Source organism: Tachysurus vachellii, chromosome 7 (assembly GCF_030014155.1).
Source record: "Tachysurus vachellii isolate PV-2020 chromosome 7, HZAU_Pvac_v1, whole genome shotgun sequence".
NCBI lineage: Eukaryota > Metazoa > Chordata > Actinopteri > Siluriformes > Bagridae > Tachysurus > Tachysurus vachellii.
This window is the reverse complement of record NC_083466.1, coordinates 847,501-865,000: the sequence shown is the minus strand read 5'-3', so window position 1 is coordinate 865,000 and position 17,500 is coordinate 847,501. Positions and strand designations below refer to the sequence as shown.

Genomic DNA, 17,500 nt, shown 5'->3' with positions numbered 1-17,500 from the left:
CTACAGTGGAGTTTGATTTACATGATATGTCTGGAGACAGGCCTTCGTTCATGTTTTATATCCGTGTGCGACCCTGAGTCACGATTTTAACCATTCAGCTTCTCGGTTCTATGCAAATTAGGTGTGAGGAAGTGATTAAAAAGCTCAAACGATTCCTCGGACGTGGCCCAGGGTTTGCGATCCTTGCTAATACAGCTAGATAGCTTTGATAATCTAATCTGATGATGCAGCGAGCACTAAGTCAACCTGATTGGAGCTTTTTTTTTTTTTTGTTTAATTGGCTAGCTTTAGAAGTTCTGTGTAGCCTTTGGAGTTGTGGCCACGCTATGAATTACACAACAGCACATGAACATCTAGACCTGCTGTATGTCTCTTGTTGTAATGAGAGATAACTAAAAGTGTCTGTGGTGTGTCAGAAGCGCAGGGGGATGGTGTCGAACCCACGGACATGTCGGCTCGCTGTCTGCCCTGTCAGGACGGCTGCGTCTTCTGTCGGGACGATACGCCGTGTCTGGCTCAGGAAGACAGCGTCCTCCGTCTCGCCGTCGTCTCCTTCCAGAGCCTGTGCGTGCTGCTCGACTGCGTCTGCATGACCGTGGTGTACCGCTTCCGCCGCAACAAGGTAGACGATCATCTGAAGAAATTCTACATACCCTAGAATGAGCACAACATATTTCCTATTAAAGACACTTTATAACGCGCTCATAAGCACTGAACATGTGACGCTGTGATGCTGTCTGTGATTCTGTGAATTTCTCTTCCTTTCTTTTTTTGTTCAGAGAATCAAATCGTCTGGATTTCTTCTCCTGGAGGCGATCCTGTCAGGTTCCACGCTCCTCTACCTTCCTGTAAGTCCAAACATCTCAGAGCCTCTTGATCCAATGCAGCTCGACTAATCATGAATCGATACATCAGCGCTGTTGTTTCTCAGATGTTAACCAGATTATCTGATCCAAAGCTGTAATAATTCATAGTCGTATTGTTGGTGGTTTACGGCACCAGAATAATGAACAGATGGTTACAACACCTTCATTGTGACCATGTCTCAGTAACTACAGTTCTATTTAAATATCTGTTCCCAAAATACAAACTCTAATATAATCTCTCTGTCTTTCTGTTTGTATTGTGGAAATGTAGACTTTCAGATTTTCACAAGCCTCTTTTTCTCGCATGTTATGTAACAGCATTCTTTTTTTTTTCTCCTCAGTCGTTAAAATGCACCACAGCTTTCTGTTCCTTCTCTCTCTCTCTCTCTCTCTCTCTCTCTCTCTCTCTCCATGGAGAAGCTTTAACCCTCTCCATCTGTCCTCATCCAGCACAGACACAAAGAAAGACAGAACAGCTCTGCATGAAACATTCACATGTCCCGAGTTTCATGATTCACACGTGTCTTTGGGCAAAAAAAAAAAAGCAGGATTCAAGTTTGATTTGATCACAAACATCACCACGAACATACTAGCTTTATTTACATATTATATATATATATGCTCACTTTAACCAGGCGTAATAGCTAGGTTAGCTTAAGAACTAGTCTGTGATTGGCTGATCGACTTTAACAAAGGCCACACCCATTTTGAGCCAGGATATGTTTGGAAATGCCTTACGGCATTCACTAAATTCCAGGGGTTTCGTTACCACGATGTAAAGTGGGCGTGTTTCCGGAGGTCTTGGAAAAACCCCTTCGTTCAAAAAAAGAGCATACTACTGTACATAAACAGTCATACAGCTAGACTTATTTTAGAAAACAAATAAACAACCAAAAACTACTGTTAGGGTTAGATTATGAAATAGGCCACGCCTACCCGATGACACAATATCTGTTACGCTGTTCTGAAATCCCTGGAAATAAAATAAGTGTCTGCCAATGCCTTACGTTTCCTCTCGTCCCAGTGAAACTTAAATAACGCGTCAGAGCTCTAAATGACGATTTACATGAAGACTAGCGTAGCATCTAGCATGTTGAACTCTAACTTGGTTAGTATTCCTAATAAAATGGCCAGTCTGTGTATAGTCATGCAGCTTCTAGGTCAAGACTCAGAGATACTAGGATATGCACATAATCTAAAATACATTCGGCTGTGTGTATGTGTGTGTGTGTGTGTGTGTGTGTGTGTGTGTGTGTGAGATTCCCTCCTGTACACCGCTGTGTTTTTTCCGCATACATTTTTAACCCGTCCATCAAGCTTTAACGTAGTGTGTTTAAAAATAAATCCTCTTAATAATTAACCACACGAGGGGGAAAAGGCCACTTCCTTTCCTCTGATCTGACGATGCAAGTTTTTAGGCGGTTTCTCAGGAGGCAGCAACCTCAGCAAAGCGCAAAGACAAACCGGATTCGCTGCAACAGTAAAAACTTACGACGTACATAACACACACCAGTCACCTTGCTTTCATGGTAAACAGTCATTTAGTTTGATCAGCTGTTAAATTTGATTTATTTAAACCAGTCTGGGGATCACGGTGGCTTAGTGGTTAGCACGTTTGCCTCACACCTCACACCTCCTTGGGGGTTCGATTCCCGCCTCCACCTTGTGTGTGTGGAGTTTGCATATTCTCCCCGTGCCTCGGGGGTTTCCGGTTTCCTCCCCCGGTCCAAAGACATGCATGGTAGGTTGATTGGCATCTCTGGAAAATTGTCCGTAGTGTGTGATTGCGTGAGTGATTGAGAGTGTGTGTGTGTGTTTGTTGTACTATTTAACTAGCTTATACTCTTTTCTTTTACTATTTCAACATATTCTTTTCCATGACTAGCACACATTCGCTTCATTAACTAGCGTACGTTATTATCTAGCGTAAAATTTGTTTACATATTGTTACATAATCTATACACATTGAAACTAAAGCACGTTGTTGTTTTTTTTTTTATAACTAGCATACATGTTTTTGTTGACTTGATTAAATGAGTACGTTATTTTGTTGTCTAGCTTGTATATTCTTTGGTATAACAAGCTGTTTTGTTGATCCTTTTTGTGATTGTTTTGTACGTTATTGTATGAAATCAGCCATCCGGGGGGAAAAAACCTAATTAAAGACCCAGGATAAAAATGTGGGTTTAGCGTGACGGCAGCGTGTAGCTCTGATGAGAATGAGATGAGTTTCTCTCATCATTATCATTAGCGACTCGGAGCGTTTTCTCTGATCGTTGCCTTTTTGTTTAAGTCAGGACTCGCCGTGTGATTTCCTCTGAACACAGCGTCCTACAGGCTACACATCCAGACAGCGGGACGTGGATCAAACAGATGTTTCTGCTTCACAGATTTGTCTCTAACTAGCATATGTTACGCTATAGACGTTTTCCCACAACTGACCAATTAAACGTGAAAGTTAGAAATAAAATACTGGATGCAACACAAAATGCTCCTAGTTCTTATATTAGTTACAACCTTTGTCCGTCCCTCATGTCGGCCATTTTTACACACTAAGATTTTTATACTTTTATTTGGTCTTTTAGCTAATATTTTTAATTAATTAGCATAAAAAATACATCCTAACTGTTTCACATTAGATTTAATAGCATACAGTCTTTTGTATCATTAATTTGCGTCGATTTGTTTTACTAGCACGGTTTTCGCTTCGTTAGCATACGGACTCTTTTAGCCGAAATTTGTCGTATAGTTTACTAGCGTACAGAATACAGATTCGATGTTATAACGTTGTATACAAAATGTAAGGTGCACCTGCCCAAATGCATTCTGGGTATATATTTTTTTATATATCTACCATATAAGAAGCAAATTGGCACATGGGGTGTGAATTTCTTCTTCTTCGGGTAAACAGCAGGACGGCGAACATTCCGTATTATTTTCATCTTTTTTCCTCAGGTGATGATACTTTACTTTCAACCGAACGTACTGCACTGCATTCTGCTGAGATGGGCTCGCCTGCTGGGTTTCGCTACGGTGTACGGAACACTGATCCTCAAGCTCTTCCGGTAAGTAAAGTTCAAAGTTCTCCCCATGAACTGGTGGAAGGTGAGAGGTGAACAAATGGAGTACACAATGGGCGTGTATGCTAATCGTAGCATGTAAAAAAAAGCCTTAATATCTTTAACTGCATTTTTGGCAACCAAGCAAAATTTTACTAGAATGATGTGTTTTGCTAGGGTTTAGTTTAACTAGCATATCATCACAACACTATGCTTAATATCTGACCAACTTTCTTAATATAAATACAATCAAGCATCAACCTTTTGTTATGATCTCTGCTTTCATTGGAAACTCAAAATTGTGCCAAATCAGGCTGTTTTCACTGTAGTTCACCATTTTCCTCGTGCCCAGGGTGTTGAAGGTGTTCTTGTCCCGTACGGCCCAACGGATCCCCTACATGACCAGCTGCCGTGTCCTGCGTTTGCTGGGCGCCATTTTGCTTGTCGTGCTTTGGTTCCTGGTGGCCTGGACCTCGGTCGTGTGTCAGAGCCACGATGCCCATCACGGCCTTGTCGAAGAAGGTGTGACACTCGAGGGTCTTCAGTTCAGCATGTGCAAGCTCGACCGCTGGGACTACATGATGGCTGTTGGTAAGTTCTACTGGTGTGGCTACATTTAGTATTTGTCCAATTCAGTTATAATTTTACTGAAACTTCCTAGTACGTATCTGTCGTTAAAGACGTCAAGGTAGAAAAATAAAGCCCAGAAAGAAGAAGTGTAGGTAGATAATACAGTTAGCATGTGTGCTGAAGCTAACAGGAAGCATGTGAATCAAACAATCGATGTTCACACAGATTAGTGCATCATTTGATTTTTGTTTTTGCATATATTTGAAATTATCAAAAGTACCTCATTGGCTGTAGGCTATTAGCATAAAAAAAAACACTTGATAGGCCACACCCACAAGCACCAACAATACCAATAGTTACACATGAGCGACTTTTCACTGCTGGTGTACATAGAGTGAGGAACCGGTGCAATTACCGGCTGTAATACACCAGATTTGGATTTCAGGTGCACTTTAAACACAAATACTGTTTATTCAAACTTGGGACAGCAAACCATGTTCTCTCTGTGAAAGAGTACAGAGAAAATAGCAAACGAACACTGGAACCTCTCAGGGCTTATGGAGTCAGTGCTGACAGCAAAGGCGTAGGTCTTATAATCTAATCCTACTGGAGTGGAGGGAGAGTCGGTGAGGCATGTAAGATGTAGAATGTCAGGAGATAAAGTGCTGTATCTCCCGACGAAAGCACAGCTGCAAATCAGTGTGAAGAACCGGCAAATTGTGAAGAACATGCGCTTTCCTCAATAGTTCCGGTGCTAGAGCAGGAAAAGGAAAAGAGTATTGGACTGATAGTGGCATCTTACAGTCATGGAAAAAAGCAAGCCTCATGCCTTTTCATTTCCACAGCCTATAGACTTCAAAGGTGCAGCAGTGTGTTTACTGATTTATTTACATTTTTCTATGTAGTAAAAATAACTGGAAATTGTTATCACAAGGGTGTTATGTGGCTGGTTGGGAAACTGTGCACCAAACATGTGAAAATTCCGAGTCCTGTATTGTGCCTGTCTGTAGCCGAGCTTCTCTTTCTGCTGTGGGGAGTCTACCTGTGCTACGCCGTTCGGACCGTCCCCTCCGCCTTTCACGAGCCACGCTACATGGCAGTCGCCATCTATAACGAACTCCTCATCTCGGCCATATTTCACATCATCAGGTGGGTTTGTGTGTGCAGCCTATTAGAGGTTCACTCGAGACTATGAACCTTAACATAGTCATAAAGGAAAGCATCAGAATAAGTTCTGCTTAGCTTGGGATGAGTTTAAGATAACACTATATCTCTCCATAGCCCAAGGATATATGATATATATGTTATATGTTATATGTTATATGTTATATAAGGATATATATGTTTGATTGGTTTGTTGGTAAGAGGATGTAGCTGATTTCTAACAAATGTAATTTAAAAAAATCCACAATCCCAAAAAAATGTGGCTTCTAAGAGAAAATCATATTGTGCGTGTTTTTTTTTATTTTTATTTCCTTTCCAAATAAGCCCAGAATTAGTTCTGCATGCACAAGATTATTAATAGCCTTTGATTATTCAGTAGCTCCCATCAAAAAGGAGTAATGACAACAACAATGGGCTTAATATCCGAAATCAAATGAGAACAGTGTGTTCGTAGGCAACTGCTCACAAAGCACCACTTTAGTCTTACATCAGCAGAAGTTTGCCGCATCTCGATCCGAGGAAGATGAAGGGAACTTCAATCAGCTAAATCACAAGTGCAAGCACAGATGAGCAGGTTGAATTATGCCTCCTCCAGACAGCTTGTGCATCAATCTGCCGAGGCTTAAAATAAACCTGTGGTCTCGGTGTAAATCTGAATCGTCCAGTTTTGATAGAAAGTAGTGTCTGTTCAGCTCAGGCTGTCAAGAGACAATCAAAAAAAAGATACACACTTCTCCGTCTACAGACTCTCTGGTGTAATAAGCAGCCTTTCCTTACTAGGGGCAGACAAATAGGTTCCCAGCGATGTTCTCCAAAGACGTGTGGACCAAGAACAATTGCTTCTTGTGGTGTGAATTGTTTTTTGGCAGCGTTCACAGCATAACTGCAAGCCCTGCTGGTGCTCAGTGATAAGCTTAGTGTTCTTCAGCTTTCAACTTAAAAACAGGCTTTGAATGACTAATGCACTAATGAGGCAGAATCTCATTATTCAGGTCCATGGCAGACTTGCAGCCTCCTCCATAGCATAGCACCGTGGCCAGTATTTCGATCCCTGCTGAGACAGATTCCTTAAAGAGCCATCATTTACTGCTCCTTTGTGGTCTTCTTTAATTGATTGTTCATAAATAGCATATTATATTTAGTGGTTTCATATTATGGAATGGCTTAAATGGTAGGCAGTATAAGCTCTGTGGACAAAATATTACTCTTGTGCATATCTAAGCAGATTCTAAAACTGATGGTGCAGAAACAGGATGGTGCTGAAAAGTTATGCCTCAAAAATCTTCGGATTTTCTCCTAATTTTGTCTTGGCCAATTGCACCAAAGTATTAGGAATAAAATGACACATACAGCTAACTTCTCCAATCCATTGGTCTTCTCCAAAGGTTCACCCTGGCTCCTGGACTCCACCCTGACTGGATGTTGATGTTATGTTTTGTTCATACACATTTGACGGTGACGGTGACTCTGGGATTGCTGCTCGTCCCAAAGGTGTTTCTTTTTTTACACGTTACACTTTTCTCTCACTAATATTTCTATGCAATTTCTATGTTCAAACTAAACCTTGCTTATTTTGCCGCAGTTTGTGTTCACCGGTGCTCACAGGCAGGACGACATCGCCACAGAAGCCTACGAGGACGAGCTGGATATGGGCCGATCCGGCTCCTACTTGAACAGCAGCATAACTTCAGCCTGGAGCGAGCACAGTTTGGACCCTGAAGACATAAGGGTAAGCTTACTTTTACAAAGCTGTATTTAAAGGAAACTGGATCATAATGCTGAAAAATGGTTAAAATTGGTACAAGATTGTAGGGTGGTAGGGTTTGGTAGTATGGTAGAGTTTGGTAGGATGGTAGAGTTTGGTAGGATGGTAGGGGTTGATAGGATGGTAGGGTTTGGTAGGATGGTAGAGTTTGGTAGGATGGTAGGGTTTGGTAGGATGGTAGGGTTTGGTAGGATGGTAGAGTTTGGTAGGATGGTAGGGTTTGGTAGGGTGGTAGGGTTTGGTAGGATGGTAGAGTTTGGTAGGATGGAGGGTTTGGTAGGATGGTAGAGTTTGGTAGGGTGGTAGGGTTTGGTAGGATGGTAGGGTTTGGTAGGGTGGTAGGGTTTGGTAGGGTGGTAGGGTTTGGAAGGATGGTAGGGTTTGGTAGGATGGTAGGGTTTGGTAGGATGGTAGGGTTTGGTAGGATGGTAGAGTTTGGTAGGATGGTAGGGTTTGGTAGGATGGTAGAGTTTGGTAGGGTGGTAGGGTTTGGTAGGGTGGGGTACAACTAATAATTAAAAGCAAGCAATGGATCCAAATTAATATTTTGTGATATTTTCAAGGGTACAAATAAAAAGTCGAATGGCTTTGTTTGGTTTAATGCAAACCTTAGCACTCAAACAGAAAGAAATGTTAAAGCGGGACTTAAACCTGACGTGATATTGCTCTGTAATGAGTTATTAACTTCCTGGTTTATTTTCTGCTAGGAGGAGCTAAAGAAGCTCTATGGCCAACTAGAGGTCTATAAGCAAAAAAAGATGATGGCGAATAACCCTCATCTCCAGAAAAAACGCAACTCCAAAAAAGGCATCGGACGTTCGCTTATGCGTCGCATCACAGAAATACCCGAGACGGTGAGCCGACAGTACAGCCGGGAAGACAGGGATGGAAGTGAACATGGCAGCAATCGCAGTACCCTACGTAGAAACCCATTTGAATCTTCCCATGGTGGAAAATCCAGAGAGGACTCTCTAAAGAGTAAAGTGTTCTCCTTGAAACGGTCCCATAGCTATGACCATACACATGACCAGACTGGGAATGCAAATGGTGTTCCAGCTGATAAAATGGACAACTCTACAACTGAGCTATCTCTGCTGGACACCTTAATGGGGAGAAGGTCTGCAAAGAAAAATCCAGAGGCACAAAAGGTCAAACCTGCAGAATCTACAGAGTCTGTGCCACTTGTGTGCAAGTCCATCAGCGCACACAATCTTGCAGCAGACAAGAAGCCTATGCATCTACGTTCCTCAATGATACAGAAGTCTCTGAGCGTCATAGCCAGTGCCAGAGAGAGAACCCTGGGGCTTGCAGGGAAGACCCATAGTGTTGAGGATGCAAGTAAGAAAGGCCTCAAGGCTAAAGAAACAAGGATGCTTTCAGAAGTCGAAGAATCTCCTGAATGCTTCCCAAAGATGATCATCAGCCAATCAGTAGAGTACAGCAAGACCCCAAGCAAAATGGGCATCATGAAGCAACAAGTGAGCGGAAGTCAACCTTCAATTTGCTCTGAACCAGGGAGAAGCAAGGACCTTTATGACCTTTCCGAGGTTTGCCCCTGGGAAATGGAAGATTTGCCCAGTCTGTCAGAGGGGAAAGCTCAAAAGCATGTTTCCATAGCACCGGATGAGACTACTACGATTCACGAGAGCATCTCTAAAAGTGGAAAGTCTCATCATAAACAAAGGATGGTCTTTCCATCTCCATCGAATCGACGTCGTTCCAAAGATAAGGGTGGTAACAGGGAGGAAGGGAGCGACAAAAATGATGGGCGGAGACCCAAAACACCACTTAACCTGTATGCCTCCAAAACAGAAGTCTGCCCTTGGGAATTTGAGGATTCATCTGTCAAAGGAGTTGAGACCCTTGACAGGACTAGCCGAAAGAAAAGTGCCACTCCGACAGATGGAAAGCCCAAGATTATCCTCTCAGACATCTCCAAATCCACTGGAAGCCTTCTGCAGCCTCCAGCCCTTATGATGGACATTTGTCCATGGGACTATGACCAATCACCATCTCCTAACCAGGACAAGACCTCAAGCCCCACACATCATTCAAAGAGAAGGGACTCAAATCCAAAAAGGAAAGGTTCTTGCTCGTCAAAAGGGAAGGGGAAGGACAGAGACGATGACAACCAAAGATCCAAAAGCAGGGAGAGGCGAAGCTCTTCCAGTAAACCTTCTGAGAAACGGCGTGTCAGCCAGACATCAGAGAGCGGCCAGTTTACTGTGATAGCATCTGGTAGAAGGAGAAGCTCGACAAAAGAGGCTGGAATCACTGACAGTAAACGTGCTGAAGTATGCCCTTGGGAAACAGAATGTATGCCAAGTGTCACTACAAAAGATGGAGACATCCACACAACATCTCAAACAACTGCATCAGCCGCTAGTAAACTCAGCATGCCTGAGGTCTGCCCAAGGGATTTCGAAGACAAGACATTAGAGAACCATTCATAATCAGAATCAGGTTACCCAGTATAAATAACCCAAGACAGTGGTGGAACCTCCTTCCTACAACATTGCAATACAATGGTTTTGAAACCACTTTTAAGACAAGAGTGTTTTCACAAATACAGTATTTAGTCAGTTTGAATGAAATCTTTGGTGAGAACACATTTGAGCAATCAAGCTCAGGCCTCAGTGTGTCATAGTGAAGTGATCTCTGTATTGCTTTAACAAGTGCATCCTAGTAAGAAAGTGATCAAGCTCTAACAAAAAAAAACACTAGATGTGATACACAGAGTGTTTATCTAGTTTATCTAGTAAACTAGTTTTTTGTTCTCCGTACTTGGGTGATACCTGTGATATCTAAAGGTCTGTTTACATTTTTTCCCAAACTGTATTTCTGGGCAAGGAGTGAAAGAGTTTTACTACAATCATCTCAGCCAACGTTTAGTTGTTTTAGTAGAAACAGAACAAAAGTGTGAAGTATTCGCTTTGATTCGTACTTGACATGCAGTCTGTGTGTGAATGCATCCTGCTCAAAATTTCAAATGTGAGTGAAACAAAAGCACCAGTTTTATGTTGTAGTGTCACTTATGCCCCTTTTCCACCGAGGCAGTTTGAGTGCTGGTTCGGAGCTTAATTTAGAACCGGTTCTTTCTTTTTCGACAGCCAAAGCACCGGCTCTGAACCAGGAAATGTGGTTCTTAAGTAGCACCAAAACGTTGCTGGTCTACACTTAAGAACTGCTTGTGTCAGGGGCTGTGGGCGGGGCTACTGTTAGCGCCTGTGGCCAGGGCTACTGTTAGCGCATTTGATAATATACCAATGTTTAATACACTTTTACTTTACCGCAATATGATACATTATCAGCACACATGATAGTAGGTAGCTACATGCTAAGGCTAACTTTTTTCTGTGTTAATGATAAAATAACGTTATGTACTTTCTCGATTACAACCTCCGTTTATACAGATTACATGGAGCTGCATGTACACGTTGGATTCACCGCGTTTGGGTGTTAATGTAGGTTCACAAAACCATGAGCATTAACAGTAAAACTACATCCGCCATTGTTGATGTTGTGTTTGTGTTTGTCGCTGCTGTGCTAACGTTGCTGTGTAACGTGACACGTATACAGTGACGTCAGACTCGGCTCTGTGATGCTCTCTAACCGATGGAAAGGCAAACCGGTTCTTAGAAGGTTCGCCAGTGGAACCAACTTTGAACCAGCACCAGTTCTAGCTCTGAACCAGCACCCGGTTCTTTTTGGTGGAAAAGGGGAAATAGTGTTGTTTAAACGCTAACTCTGGTGTCAGGATGGTCTAAAGAGCTGTTTTTGGAAGGATAATCAATCCGTGAAATGTTTTATATGATTTAAAATTAAATCGCCTAACAAGGAAAAGGAATCATGAATGGCTAATATTTTAGCTGGTCAGTGCACAAAATATCCTTTGATCCAGTTAATCTAGTAATATAGCCATTTTAACCAAAGAATATTTAACTCCTCACAGATAATGATAAATTATTAGCACACTCAGAACACACACATGAACGTCAGATATTTCATCAACAGGAGAGCACAAGCTTATTTGGTTTTATTTTGGGACGGGAGATTGCATAGATGAGTGGCTTGGTTGCGTTGTTGTTGATATCTTTTTTTCCCTTTACTCCCACCTGAATACTGTAGTGTTGTGATTTTGCATCAGTAATCTCCGCTGTAATAACATGTCGTCACTTGACCGGATATTTATCTCTGTATCCTATGAAACAGTGTTCCAGTGGTTTCTGCATGACCGTGAATAAACACAGTCCCTGTTTTTATTTCTTTTGATGAAAAGACGTTTCCCTGAGCGAGCTGTTCCCATCCAGCCTGCAACGTTTCTATTGTAGGTTTATATCGTGCTCGTCCGTGATGGCATGTACAGAAAATACCTCCAGCCTGCAATAAACATTTTCATGTTCAGATTTTGATTATGTGAATCATGTGCCTTGTGAGTCTCTTACCTTCAATTCATTCCTGGAAGATCAAACTCTCTAATATTTATTTGTTTATTGCCTCATCTGCTGTTGTTCAAATCGTTAAAATACATTTGAACATCAGCAGCTGTGTTCAATTAAACTTTAATTAAATGTATTATTTTTAAATAAAAAATACTAAATATCTAGGACGTTTCAAAGAGGTGTGCAGTGAATTTAATTATATAACACCGCCCCCTCGTGGCCACACAGAGAGCTACATGATGGAAGCGCACTGAGAAAAACATTAAATTGTTAAACAATTAATAGTAAAAAAAAAAAAATCTACAGATAAATCTAAACGTCACGAATACACACAAATTGCACTATTTATTATTATTAATTTTGAGTGTAATTAACAGAACATTCCACACCTACCTCAGATGATTGTTTTGCTAGTTTTTGACTTAGCTACTAGGCTAATGTGGCTAATACCTAATCCAAGGTAGCACCCTCAAATTTAACATTTAACTTCTGTATTTAATTTCTGTCCTTGTGGCTTTCGGTTTATAATTCGTCAGTGTGATATAATTAAGTGTGTAATTGTCTAACAAGCTGATAATTATCTGATGAAATTTGATGCTAATTGATGCTACCTCAGTTGTTATCCTGCTATACTTACAAAAACCCTACTTTTACAACACAAATTGCAGCTGCAGTTTGATATATAGATATATTTTACGGGGTTATTAAAGCTAAAGATAAATATAAATGTGAAATAAAAATGAAGTAAATTCGTGTGACGTGTCGTTAGTGAAGGAATCGACTCTTTAAACCAGATCTTTGAGAGCCACCTCAAATACGAGTCATTTTTTATTTCTTTATTATTTTAAAATATAAATGCAAAGCAGATTCACGAACCGTTTATATGAACCCTAGATATCGAGACCTCTTTTTTAATAACGGCAATAACAACAAAAGTGCAAAGTTGTGTACAGATTACATTAGCGTTTACAATTAATTCATGAAGTAATTTTTTTTAAAAACGGATTCAAAGTAATTTTATTTTGTCAAGTAGACCAACAACAATAAATAGTCCAAATATCTGGTTTAGGAATATTTAAAAAAAAACTTAAAATGGGGAAATTAAAGAGCCATTATTATTTGACTTATCGACTTATTTAAGTCAAATAATTAGACTCCAAGAAAAAAACTATTGCTATTAAAACTAACGTAACAGTTCCGATAATGGATCCGACAGCGTGTTTTACAAACAGCGTTTAGAATAAGCAGATGATCTGGAAGCGAATCAAAGGCACACACAATTTTGTTAAAACAAATTTATTAGTTCTTGCCAAGTTTTTTTCACCCACGCTAATTGTAGTAGCTAATTCCCCAGATCTCTGTCAGAAATGGCTCATCAACACGCTCCGAGAACATTTTCACCTAGTGAAGAAAAGAAGCACGCTACGTTTCTTAGCCAGGCAACGAGGACAAGGCCGAGACACTCGTGCAGCTTTGCTAGGGCGTAACAACAGCTCGATCGCTCCGTCTGTCCTGAATACACACAGACACACCGGCGTAATAAAACTCTAATTATAAATAAAAGCAACAACTCTGCTCTGAACTTTTTCTCCTGACGCATGAACGCTGACAAACTGTGAAAAATATATTCCCGGCTTTGCAAAATGAACCCTCTGGAGAAGAAACGTCACTGTTTAGGCTTTTTTTTTTTTTAAGAAAGAAAATAAAAACCAACAACCTTCTGCTACCACCAGGTCGAATCACAAGTAAGCGTGTGGTGATGTTTATCACACTAACTCAAACACTGTGTAAATTGTGTACGATGAACTCACTCTGAGGAACCTGCGGTGCTTGGACCCCTAATGATCATAGTGTATCACAACAATACATACAACATCTTTATAAAAAAAAAAAAAAATTAATAAATCTCTAAATCTAATTAAAAAAAACAATAGACTTTAGAGGTCTGTTTTATTCCTTTTCACAGAGGAAGTTCAACTTTAATTTAAAAACGCTACCCATCAGGCACGTTTACGATCTTGTGGGGTTTTTTTTTGTTTTGTATAAAAACCTACTCTGTTTTGCAAAATGTTATCACTCATATGGCTTGAAATTGACTTGACACACAAAACAACCCCTGCGTACGTGTAGGCACTCGGATAAGAAGCGAAGAGTGACGGTATTTAAAAACATCTAAAACGTGAGATCACGTGAGCCGTGTGAGTGATTATCGGCACGTGATCGCTACCTAGATGTAAAAGTAAAAAATTATTATAAAGTGTAACAAAAAAAAAAGCTTGTATTCTACTGTTAGTTCCATTTGTTTTTATGCTAATCGGAATTTAAATAGCGATCCTAGTTTTTATGTGTTACGGTTTTTAATCTACAGTTATTTAAAAAAAATGCAGCTTCTTAAAAAATAATAATAATAAAACAAAAAGAAAACGTGGTCTTAATGTAGTTCAGCATCCGGCCGCGGTCACATGATGTCGACGAACAGCTCTCCGTTGGCGGTGAGGCAGGAGCGGCGTGAGCCCGAGAGTTCAGAAGGCACGTGTGCGAGGTGACGTGGCCCAGACACTCCGCCGTACGAGTGTGAGTGAGAGTGAGAGCGGGAGCTGCGAACGCTGCCTTCGCTCGGCGCTCGCTCTCTACGCAAGTCAAGTTCTGGGGTGTCGGTCACGTCGTTCATCCCCATCGCCGTCGTCTTTCCCTCTGTCCTGCTCCAGCTGCAGGGCAACGCGCTGCTTCCTGAGTCAGAACAAAACACCACTGGGATTTATTCAGGACTTAAAACAGGCAACATTTTAATCCCAATCAGTGGCTTTCATTTCTTTACATCCTGCTCTACCGTAACGGTGATGGTGACGGTCGGTCTTACCCTCACTGTGATGACTGCCTGCACCCTGCTCAGAGTGATGGTGAGGTGCGTCGTGCAGCGAGGGCGGATACTGATACGGGAAACTGGGCCACGGAGCCTCGGCCGGGTGAAGCAGAGGAGCGAGCGTGTCCTGATCAGATGCTCCGCTCGAACCGTCGTTTTCCTGTAGGGACAAGTGTGCCATGTCTACAAGCACACACACACACACACACACAGATTTACAATCACGCTGTCCACACACAGAGCAAACAAAGCAGAACAGGAAGTCACGTGAGCAGCTCTACAAACAAAACTAATCGTTCTGAAGGACTCACTGCCGGATAAATCCCCGAAGATGTAGTAGCACTGCTCTGAGAAGGTGATCTTGTTGACGGTGTGGCGGATGAAGCCGGCCTTCAGAAGATTACTGGCGAATTTCCGAGCTTCCCTTCTGTCTGTAAAGCCCTCAACATGATGGAAGAGCCAGTCGACCACGTCTGAACCTGACACACACACACACACATCAGAACAGAGATCCAAAATAATCTTGGACCTCAAATAAAGCACACACACACACACACACACACAGTAAATGTACCTATGAAGGCATTGGCTATAGTTATCTTCAGCCACATCCTGTCTCGAACCTCCAACCCAGAGTCAGGGCAGGCCATTGCCTTGGCAACGGTTGCCATGTCACTATGGACTGACAGGTGGTAGTCATCAAACCCTAAGAAGAGGAAAAATAAAAATGAATAAAGATTGAAATAAAAATAATATAAGTGGAGTCTGAACCGCGATCACCATCCTGTGAATGCAAGAATAATGTGTCCTAAGAGAAAGCTGCTGTAATCATAAAGTGTGGATTTGTTCCCATGGCAACAGTCATAAGTTTGGGCTTGATTATAGGATTAATTACACCTCACCATCATCATCATCACCACCACACCACTAAACAATGGGAAGAAGAACAAACTACATGGATTTACAAAAAAGTGCACAAACTTCTGAGACGTAACCATAGCAACAATGACTTAATGACCACTTCCCGTTGGCTGCTTCCATTGTTTCAGTGTAGTTGAAGTCAGTTAGTGCGCCCCCTAATGGTGGCCTATAGATTTGTTGCTTGTTACTCAGTAAACATTTTGTTGGTGATCTCTTACTCTCGGTCTCAGGGATGGAGCTGGAGATGGAGGAGCTGGTGGAGGTCACCGTGCTCATGGAGGGACTCATGCCGTAGGGAGGGTAGATCCCCGTCATGGCCGCTGTGTGAGACACCCAAGCTGCAGGGTCAATCGGACGAATGGGCTCACCTGGGGAGGAAAAAGAAAGTGTGTAGATGTGTGTATATTGTGGAGAAATGTCCTAATGTGTGTGTGTGAGAATGTAAACACTCACTTCTGGGAGTGAAGCAGTTGTTAGGGTTTGGGTCCCAGCACTTGGCCACTGTCAGAGAGACAGGTCTGCAAACACACACACACGTTTCACATCTCAGCAACCAAATCCAAATTCCCCATGTGCATAAACACACACACAAACACACACACACTCACCCGGGTTTATGCACGATGTCTCTCAGCACCCGCACCGCATCGTCGTTGCACATGTTCTCAAAGTTTATATCATTCACCTGCAAGAAGAAAAAGAATAAGTCATAATGGGACAACATTTAAAGATTAAAGTCCCGCCCACCACCACACCACACATGCAGGCCTAAGCTCCGCCTTCTCACCTGCAGCAGCATGTCACCAGGTTCGATCCGTCCATCAGCCGCCACGGCTCCGCCCTTCATGATGGAGCCGATGTAGATGCCGCCGTCGCCTCGCTCGTTACTTTGACCCACGATGCTGATGCCCAGAAAGTTATACTTTTCTACAGTAACGTACAGAGTCACAACATGAGAAACCTTTCTCCAACAGCTGGAGTGTGTGAGGTGAATTACACAGGGGTTTTAACTACAGTGCCTTATAAGGAAATGGGGTGGAGCAGAGCGACTGATCTCTGTTCTGTTTAAAATAAATTAAATAAACTCCAAAGTCCTGTCCATTATGTGGGCTTTGTGGGGTTTCTTTGTGTAGTGGGAGGGGTTTCCGCATGTAGTGGGAGGGGTTTCTTCGTGTGGTGGGAGGGGTTTCTTCGTGTGGTGGGAGTTTTTTTTTTCATAAAGTGGGAGGGGTTTCTGCGTGTCGTGGGAGGGGTTTCCGCGTGTCGTGGGAGGGGTTTCCGCGTGTCGTGGGAGGGGTTTCCACGTGTCGTGGGAGGGGTTTCCGCGTGTCGTGGGAGGGGTTTCTTCATGAAGAATAAGTGTCTGCTGTCTGATACCATCCTGTGAACAGAAGAGAACGTTCCAGGACAGCAGCTGAAGCTGAGACTTACCCATGTTTAGAGTGACTGTGATGATGTTCAAGGACATGGTGGAGTCTGTGATGCTGCTGAAGGACGAAGACTAAACAGAGACGGAGAGAAACGAAGGGGATGATTTACATCTTTCTTTCCTGTCTTATATACAGGTGAGTCATTTCCTGCTCTGTCTCACCCTCTCCATGTGATGGGGTTTGGGTTTCCTTCTACGACGCCGGTGTCGCCTCATCATACGTGAAGAGCCGCTCTGCTCGGTCACGCTGCTGAAACTGTCACACAGAACCAACATGATGTCACTTCCTGCAAACATTAACACTGACCTGCACACAAGACCACATGCTCTCATGTGCTAAAACCGTCTACGTTTTAAACCAGTCGACAAGTTACAGAATTACACTTAAGACCTAAAACCCTTTAGGCTTTTAATATATATT

The 17,500-nt window shown here is 42.2% G+C and overlaps 2 protein-coding genes across 3 annotated transcripts in view; one reads left to right on the top strand and one right to left on the bottom strand.

Annotated features, from left to right (window-relative positions):
• The window catches only part of gpr158b (G protein-coupled receptor 158b), a 23,549-nt gene extending 11,863 nt beyond the window's left edge, over positions 1–11,686 (top strand). Inside the window, exons 4-11 of one of the 2 annotated variants that reach the window (XM_060873725.1) lie at positions 420–622; positions 780–848; positions 3,822–3,931; positions 4,278–4,516; positions 5,506–5,644; positions 7,045–7,150; positions 7,242–7,388; positions 8,132–11,686. In XM_060873725.1, coding sequence (XP_060729708.1) covers positions 420–622; positions 780–848; positions 3,822–3,931; positions 4,278–4,516; positions 5,506–5,644; positions 7,045–7,150; positions 7,242–7,388; positions 8,132–9,877 — 2,759 coding nt within the window. In that variant the 3' untranslated portion in view covers positions 9,878–11,686. Of the gene's footprint in view, positions 1–416; positions 623–779; positions 849–3,821; positions 3,932–4,277; positions 4,517–5,505; positions 5,645–7,044; positions 7,151–7,241; positions 7,389–8,131 lie in introns of both variants that reach the window. The other variant, XM_060873724.1, reaches the window with a different exon arrangement.
• A 1,457-nt stretch (positions 11,687–13,143) lies between these two features.
• Positions 13,144–17,500, bottom strand: part of dvl3a (dishevelled segment polarity protein 3a) — a 14,662-nt gene continuing 10,305 nt past the window's right edge. The window contains exons 6-15 of the mRNA XM_060873723.1: positions 17,242–17,335; positions 17,082–17,151; positions 16,438–16,577; positions 16,259–16,335; positions 16,104–16,168; positions 15,869–16,018; positions 15,304–15,435; positions 15,041–15,208; positions 14,727–14,912; positions 13,144–14,596 (exon numbers count right to left, since the gene is read on the bottom strand). Of these exons, the coding sequence (XP_060729706.1) occupies positions 14,325–14,596; positions 14,727–14,912; positions 15,041–15,208; positions 15,304–15,435; positions 15,869–16,018; positions 16,104–16,168; positions 16,259–16,335; positions 16,438–16,577; positions 17,082–17,151; positions 17,242–17,335 (1,354 nt within the window). The 3' untranslated portion in view covers positions 13,144–14,324. The remainder of the gene's footprint in view (positions 14,597–14,726; positions 14,913–15,040; positions 15,209–15,303; positions 15,436–15,868; positions 16,019–16,103; positions 16,169–16,258; positions 16,336–16,437; positions 16,578–17,081; positions 17,152–17,241; positions 17,336–17,500) is intronic.